We start from the raw sequence: 8,384 nt of genomic DNA on the forward strand, positions 1-8,384 counted from the left end.
ATTTGGGGATGCTGATATGCTAGGGGAAATGGACGGTCCTTGAGATGGCAACCAAATATAAACATCAGAAGAGATATAAAGTGTGTTTTTTAAATATATATATATAAAACAGGTTTCAAAGCTCCAAAGCCTGCAAACAAGGCAATATGACCTCAAGGAAGAGTAAATTGAGCAGATTGAGTAAGTGGTTTGCCTCCCTTTGCCCTCTCCATAGGAAAATCAGATTTTTTTAAAAAAAATGTATATAAGATATGCAATGGCACATTAGCATCACTTTCAACTTCTGCATGATTTGGACTTTTGGTCTCCTTGGATTAGTTGTTCCCAAAACTTACACAGAACTTTCACACAGTGGATGAAAGGAAAGCAGAGAAATTCATACACAGGCAAGCAGCCTTGATTCAAGATAACCAGACAATGAAGCTATATAAACATATTTTCCATTCCTTCAAATTCCTATTACCCTATAGCACAATGGACTGCAATAAGAAAAAACATAATAAAATGATATATGCCTCATGAGGGCATCAGGCAAACATGACTTACATACTTGCACCATACTTTATGATGCAAGTAAATAATTTTGTTGTTTGCGTAATGGCGTTATTTTGAAATCATTTGTTAGTTATCAAATGGGCAGATTATGCCACCACCAAACCACCTCCTGTACTTGCGAGAGGCTTCCCTTCCTCCCTGTCTACCGTGTTTCCCCCAAAATAAGACCCTGTTTTATATTTTTTTGAACCCTGAAATAAGCGCTTGGCCTTATTGCCATGCGCTCAAAAGCCCGATTGGGCTTATTATCAGGGGATTCTTATTTTGGGGGGAAACAGGGTACCACCCTATGAATAAAGAGAATGATCCTTCCAACTTTCTCCAGTTAATTCGCTCACCGATGTGGAGGTAACTATAAGACTGAATTAAAGGGAAGGATTGCCGTGCCCACAAAGTCTCTTTTAATGGTTTTTAAGAACCCAGTTCCTGAAAAAGAAAATACCTTGAGTCAGACTTAAACCACTTTGGGCTAGTATACTTCATCTAACTGTACTTGCTGATATTTGTCAATTATTATTATCTAAAAAAGATTAAGTATTATATATGCCCTGGGAGAAAAATGAATCTTTCCACTTCTGTTGCTTTACAAGTAGGAAAGACAATTAGATATATATATATGCACATGGACTAGAAAGGTTTCCAAAGAATGACACCATAATGCTCCCTAAATCTAGCCAGCTACTGTTCACATTCCTTGAATAAAAATCGTTTGCAGAGTGAGAACTCTCTTGCTGCCAAGATCATGCAGAGAAGAGGGACCTCTCAGAAGTTTATGACTGTCCATGTAACGCTGCGCTTCTCATTACCACTTGGAATTACATCACCACATTCTCCATCATGATGGCCTTTATAAAGGCAGCATCCATACACTGTTGCCATATGCAAGAAGAAAAATCAAGGCCCACTTTATTATCATCACTACGACAGGCCAAACCATAAAAGCCTTAATTTTCATTTCGCCATTTTATTCCCAGCTACATACGGCTTTACCTGCAAACCTTTATATACACCAGTCTAAATAACCTCAGCTTCAAATGTTATTGCTAAATTCACTGTGCCTTTACCTTTGAGCTTCTCCAAACCCCGTCCAGTTTTAGATTAGATAATATGGCAATAGTTTCTACGAGGGAAGAATGCCAGGTACATCACGATGCAAATGATGGAGCCTATATAATACGACTGATGTACTTGCGTCCAATGCCATAATAATAAGTGTTACCTTGTGTATGATGATCTTATGAAGTGTTGTCATTTTTATGTTATTCTGGCTGGTTATGGATGCTGATGCAATAGAACTAAGATCGAACAGGGTAGGAATATGACATTATTGTGTATACTTGTTGGTTTAGTGGTATCCGTCTTGTTGGCTTAATGGTTGCATAAACACCATCATAACGTAGGAAACGCATGCACAGAACAGACAAATGAATTCAAACTGGGCAAAGTATAAATAATACTTTTTAAATTAGCATCGTTCTTGGAATGCCACAGTGACCATGACTGGAAACAATCTCACTGCAGGAAGGCAGTGCAAAGGCCTGCGGGCCTTTGCAAACAGAATCCATAGCCGAGAGATCTTAGGATGTACACAGACACGGTCTCTCAAGTTGGAGCAACAATTGGTGGAGCTTCAGTTACTGTGTACCAGGGTGACAAAGAGCGCCAAGGAGCTGAAGGAAAGGAGGCCAGTGATCACCGCTTTAACCAGAAGTGCAGTCCAGCTACCCAGGAGAAAGACGTGCACAAACGATCTAGAAAAGCAGAGAGAAGTACGTGAGGCCTGAGATTTTAAGGCTGGCGTAAAAACAAACCTACTATTGCATCCCATGCTTGATTTGCACATCATGCTGAACCAAGATACCGTTTATCATCACACATGATCAGCGACTAACTCTCCTTTATAAAAAAAAATTTGCTGGGTTTGTAATATAAAGACCCAACAAGCTGACATGATGGCTTCCGGTGTTGGATGAATACAACCAAATGTAGCCACAGAGAGGGGCGTCCACTGGGTGGGGTTAAAAAAAAAGCCAAGATGGTGGTTTTGATCACAGCCCCGCCCGCTTCTTACTTTTTGACCTAGCAGAAATACTGAGATGGGAAAGTTCTCCGAGCATTGGAGCAAAGGAAAGTCTTGATTCTTTGAGAAGAGGAAGGAGTTTTAAAAGAAAGGGAGCCATGGTGAGGATGTGGGAGGCCCAGCTTCAATTCCTCACTCGTACAAAAAGGTTACTCAGTTCTGGGGGGGAAACGGATTATTGTACAGAAAATAAAGGAAAGGGGAAACAAGGAGCTGAACCAAGGATCTGGAAGTTCCCAAGGTTTCCCCTCTCCCTTGGTAACCTCCCTTGGCCACCTTAATTCCACCAAGAACACTCACTCCATAAAGAAGGCTTTGTAGATACTGACACCCAGGAGGAAAGTAAGGGGCAGTCGGTAATGTTTGGGTAAATCGTAGCGGGTGAACATCCACACCAAGGCAGCGGTGGCAATGTAATGAACCTGAAAGGGCACAAAAGGAGAGATAAGGAAAGATTCCCAAATGCTTTCCAAAACCTAACTGCCAAGCAGAACATCTGACATTCAACCACCTTGGATTTATAAACCATTGCAGTATAAAATTCAAATATGTTTCTTCCAAAGCTGGCTAGCTAGCCAGCTCTGCCCTTGTTCGATTTTCTCCTTTACAAAGCCCCCTAAGTTCAGGCTCCCCCTTGGTGCTCAAGGCTCGTGGTTTAATTAGGGCATCCGTCGGAACCCTGACATCTGGCCCCTAAAGTTCACTCAGTTTCCATTTTAGCTCTTGAGGGAAAACCCTATTCCTTACAGCAGCGTTTCTCAGCATTAGATACTTGGAGATGGGTGGACTTCAACTCCCAAATTGGTTGGCTAGGGAATTCTGGGAACGGAAGTCCACACATCTTCAAGTGGCCACAGTTGAGAAAAACGGCCTTAGAGATTTTCCTGTTGTTGCCCACCAGCTGCCAGCAGAGCTGGCGGAGGACTTGGACGATGAGGAGGTTGGGGAGGAACTTGGGCCAGCTCTGGAGTCTGGGGAAGGCTCTGATGAATGCTCTGCATTGGACGCAGAGATAGAGCCAGGACCGTCCCAGCCACCGGAGCTGCCTTTGGAGGCTGAGATGAGTGAGGAGGAAGAACAGCTGAGGCCTGTTCCAGATACATGTATGCGCAGAGCAGTTAGGAGAGGTGAACAACAGAGGACAACGAGGGAAGCAAAGCAAACATGGACGCTGAATTGTCCCTCCCTGGCTGGGGAATAAATAGAAGGAAAGGGGAGTGGTTGTCGTAGGAGACAACAGTTCATATTCCTGAAGATTTTGTTCATTGTGTTTCATGCCACAAAGACTGCTTGCCAGAAAATTTGCAGCCTTTCGGCTAGGAGCTCACAGCCTTTGTAGGCCTTGCAATTATCGCAAGGAACTGATAAGGTCTGTTACTGCAGTTAACTCCTTGAAGGACTATTGCCTGGGCTTTTTGGTGGGTGAATGCAATTAATTCACAAGAGGTAAATAAAGAGGGATTTTTCGTGACGGAGTCTGTTTCTTGCTTCTGCTAAGGCTGGGTCAGAACAGTTCCCTCCATCAAAGAAACAGTTTGGGGAATTCTTTATTGGAGTCATGTTTGATTACAGAAAGTTCCACATTCACAGAATGATCTCACTTACTTCCCAGCTTCCTGCTACAGAAGCCACACAAATTGAGTTTTTTAATTTTATACACACACACACACACACACACACACACACACACTGATGAGTTAGTGTTTTAAAATTAAATCCCAGTAAATGCATGAAAGTCTATGAACGTCCTGTCTGTGAAATATTATTTTATTTTACTCTTTCACATGCAAAGATCCACAAATTTAATGAACTGATTGATATTTTTAACTGGACTGCCAATCCAAATGTATATAGCAAGGAAGCAAATCTACATACATTACCAAACAAAAAAAACCCTTCTCAGTAAATAAAAAAAACATCTTCCTAGTCCTCAGTAATTTAATCCTGTCATATGAAGTATTATTTTAGAGCTCAACCGAAAACAGGGAGAAAATTAACACTTACCAGGCTGATGTTGGAATCAATACTCATCTGAATGTATTTCCAGTCAAACTCAATGCCACGAGCTCCCACCCACAATGGGATGCATCTGTTGGAAGCAGGGAGGCAATTAGGATGGAAAAACTTGATAAAGACAGAGGCACAAAACTTTGCACAGCAGCCTTGCAGGCTGCGTTTGTTGAGCCAGCATCAAAAATGTGGGCAAGCAAATGCCAATCTAGTTTCTCCCACCCCTCTTTTGAGCAGTGACCCCTCTTTGGTAAATCCAACTCACCGAGACATGATGAGCTCTGCCGTGGCCCAGCCCAGCGCAGCGACCATAATCTTATATTCTCCTTTTCCCGCGTTCCGGGACATCACCAGGTGCAGACCCACCAAGTCAGCCAGGTCTACGGTAGCTTTCATGAACTCCTGAGGCACAAGACAAAGATCAGGAGGAGGCAAGCAAACTCCATGTTTCAACCCCAAAGATTCACACACACCCACACCCCAAACCCAGCAAAGTAAGAGTGCGCCCAAACAGCATTCAGTTAGGTCCCTGAACAGGATCTACAGGCAGTAGCAGCCAATATTCATACTTATGCTCCAACAACTTACACTATTATTTGCTAATGGAAGTCAGATTACTGTGCTTCCGATTTGCAAAATATACTCACTTGCCCCTGTCCAAGCAATGTACTCGAACCCCAAATTACTCTACACTCAAAAGGTTATTTCTTTCAGCAAGATGGACTTACTTAGCAAGGTAAATAGTTATTTAATAAAACTTTCTGCCTTGAGCGTTTTACATAGCAAGGATGCTAATCTTTTCAGGCATAGGTTCCCCCCAAAGGAAAATAGAAATTTCTGTTACAGAAATGACTCCAGTCCCCACAGAATCGCCAAGCTCACAAGATTTACAGTGAAGAATGACCAAGTACAAAGAAAAATCAACCAGGGGAAAAAAAAAATCACTGCCCTTTGGATTTTTGTTTTGTAAATACATCAGTCTCTTGAGCACCTGGCAGTATGCAAAATGCCAACTTTTAAGACTCTTGCTTGCTTGGCAACAACCACACTTACTCCAACGAAATCATAAGCTCCTGCACCACCCTCCCAGGTTGGAAAGAATGTAGCTAAAAACAGCATCTGTGAAAGACAGAAAGAGAATAATCCATTGCAACTTTTTACCGTTACTGGCCTCACATTTTTGCACCAAGATTCACATTCATCCCTCCTTCAGCAAGAAGTGTTAACCCATTACCTTGCATAGCTGGACAAAGAGGTAGGTGGCTCCTGCTTGCACACATCGCCAAAAGGCATTATATTCTGACCTGCATGAGAGACAGTACAACGATGTCCCAGGTAAAATCTCTATTTTTACACAGCATTACACTGGCAATTACACCACAAACAGATCATCAAAGAATGAATCAAAATTCTGCTGCACCATTCTAAAAAACACCACAGGCCTTCAGGGCTGCAACATGGTGTAAACTCCCAAACTCTCAAAGCACCATTTAAAATAGTGTTTTCTCAACTTTGGCAACTTTTATAAATCTGCATGCATTCCTGCCCAGCCACACCCAGATTTTTTTCCAAGCCAGGAATCCAGTTCAGGGTTTGCAGCCCCTCCTTGGCAAGAGAAGAGCCCCCTCCCCCTTTTTCTCACCTGCCAGGCAACTACTGCACCTCAGGGAGGGGCTAGGGGCAAAGGTAGCTGTCCCAGCCTGGAGTCTGTGTGTCTTGGCCCAGCACTGATAAGCTTCTGGCTGTGAAATAGCTTTTGTTGGAGAAAGTTAACTTGCTGGTAGGATGGATTAAAAGTATTTTTTTTAAAAAAAATAAATAGCTGTAAAGGTTTTTTGGTGCATTGAACAGTAGTTACTGCTGTGTTAAGGTGGTGTTTCTCAACTTTATAAATCTGTGTACTTCAACTCCCAGAATTCCCCAGCCGGCCATGTAAAAAGTAAAACTTGATACATTACACCATTAGGTGTTAAATTCTGCAGGGTAAATACCATAAAGGGGACTAAAGAACTAAGTTTTTCAACTCTGTAACTTTGGCCGCAGAGTTCAGGCAGTAGAAGTTTAAACAGCATATAGACCTGAAACCAGAGATATTTTTATTGGGCATTCTACCAGAAAAATATGACAAAAAGACTACATATTTGATCTTGCAACTAGAATTGTATTTGCGCAACAATGGAAAAATGATGAGATCCCATCTGAGGGGAATGTAATTAAGAAAATATTAGAATGTGCAGAAATGGATAGACTAACGCTTATTATTAAGGACAAAGAAGAAACTGAATATTATTTGATATGGGACATATTTTATCAATGGCTAGGCAACAGAAACAGAAGTTAGAAAGGAGGAGATATAAAAAGAGGAAATGTTAAAGTGGAGAGTTGTTAAATAAGATGTTAAATATTACTGTTAGTATATTATTATGTTAGTATATTAATATTATAATGATGAATACCACAACAAAGTGTTGTATTATGACAACTCAAATATAAGTGTACCCAGATCACACACAGTTTGATGAAAATTGAATGTGATATAAATAAAACTTGTTAAAAAAAAAATTCACACAGCTTAAAGTTGCCAAAATCGAGAAACGCTGGTTTAGAGACTGTCTCTGAACTACAGCGCAGCCCCCGATATTGTAAGCAGCCACAATTTCTATCTCGCAGTCAGTATCAGCATATAATACGCTCACATACCCCTCTTCCAAGTAAGAAAGACACTCACAGGCCACTGCATTTATAGGTGATAAAATAGGGGAAATAGGCCAGGGCAAAACAATTCCCAAAGTGGAAAAGAGTCATCTTGGCAAACAGGTGGACCAGGCAGGCTGACTTTTGCCGCCTAGTACTGTAGTGATGTTCCTATGGAGAGACAAGAGGGAGAAAAAAAATTAATTAATCAATAGTAATACAGGAGGTCCTCGGCTTACGGCCACAATTGAGCCCAACATTTCTGTTGTTCAGGGAGACATTTGTTAAGTGAGCTTTGCTCCATTTTACAAGCTTTCTTGCCCCGGCTGTTTTAAGTGAATCGCTGCAGTGGATGAGTTAGCAACCCAGTTGTTAAGTGAATCTGGCCTTCCCCATTGACTTCGCCGGTTAGGAGGTCGTTAAAAGGGGATCGCGCGACCTTAGGACACAGCAACGGTCGTTAACTATGAATCCGTGGCCAAGCATCCAAATTTTGATCCTGGGGATGCTGCAAAGGCCGTAACTGTGGAAAAAAGGGGTCCTAACAGTCATGGGTTTTTTTTTCAGGGCTGTTGTAATTTTGGTCACTAAATGAACTGCTTTAAGTCGAGGACTACCTGTATACCCAGAGCCTCAAACACACAAACACACACACACACACACATTTCCCCCCCCCAACCTCCCAATTTGCCCTTCCCCCAACGACCTCCCTTCCAGCAGACTACAACCCCCATCAGCCACAGCCAGCGTTGCCAGGGAGACGGGACTGGAGGCGGCTCTGGCAAGTCTTGGAAGGTCGGAGCTCCCTCACCACACCCCGGGCTGCCCTTGGTCCCGACTGGAAGCGCCTCAGGACCAGCAACCCGACCCACCGCTCGAGAAGCGCTCCCACAAAAGCACCGCGCGCCTCTCTACGGAGCTCTCCGCTGAGGGAAGCCCCAAAACCCCTTTTCCTCCCTCATCAAGTCCCCCGTCCTCTTTTCCCTTCACATACACGTCCTCCTCCCGCCTCCTCCTCCTCCTCAAACGCATCTGCGCCTGCGCC

General features: G+C 42.8%; 1 protein-coding gene across 3 annotated transcripts; it reads right to left on the minus strand.

Annotated features, from left to right (window-relative positions):
* Positions 1 to 2,002: 2,002 nt before the first annotated feature.
* On the minus strand, positions 2,003 to 8,384 carry TMEM147 (transmembrane protein 147). Of its 3 annotated transcripts, none has more exons than XM_070949621.1 (8): positions 8,334 to 8,384; positions 7,374 to 7,510; positions 5,880 to 5,949; positions 5,699 to 5,764; positions 4,911 to 5,047; positions 4,640 to 4,724; positions 2,936 to 3,057; positions 2,003 to 2,306 (listed from the first exon to the last, which is right to left on the minus strand). In XM_070949621.1, the coding sequence occupies exons 2-8, from the start codon at positions 7,448 to 7,450 to the stop codon at positions 2,186 to 2,188; spliced, it is 678 nt and encodes a 225-aa protein (XP_070805722.1). In that variant the 5' UTR covers positions 7,451 to 7,510; positions 8,334 to 8,384; the 3' UTR covers positions 2,003 to 2,185. The 3 variants fall into 3 exon arrangements, with proteins under 3 accessions (XP_070805722.1, XP_070805721.1, XP_070805723.1); XM_070949620.1 differs by lacking the exon at positions 8,334 to 8,384 and adding an exon at positions 8,212 to 8,289; XM_070949622.1 differs by lacking the exon at positions 8,334 to 8,384 and having other exon boundaries at positions 7,346 to 7,426.

The sequence above is a fragment of the Pituophis catenifer genome, unplaced genomic scaffold (assembly GCF_029215685.1).
Source record: "Pituophis catenifer annectens isolate HBS135680 unplaced genomic scaffold, rPitCat1.0.hap2 SCAF_9, whole genome shotgun sequence".
NCBI lineage: Eukaryota > Metazoa > Chordata > Lepidosauria > Squamata > Colubridae > Pituophis > Pituophis catenifer.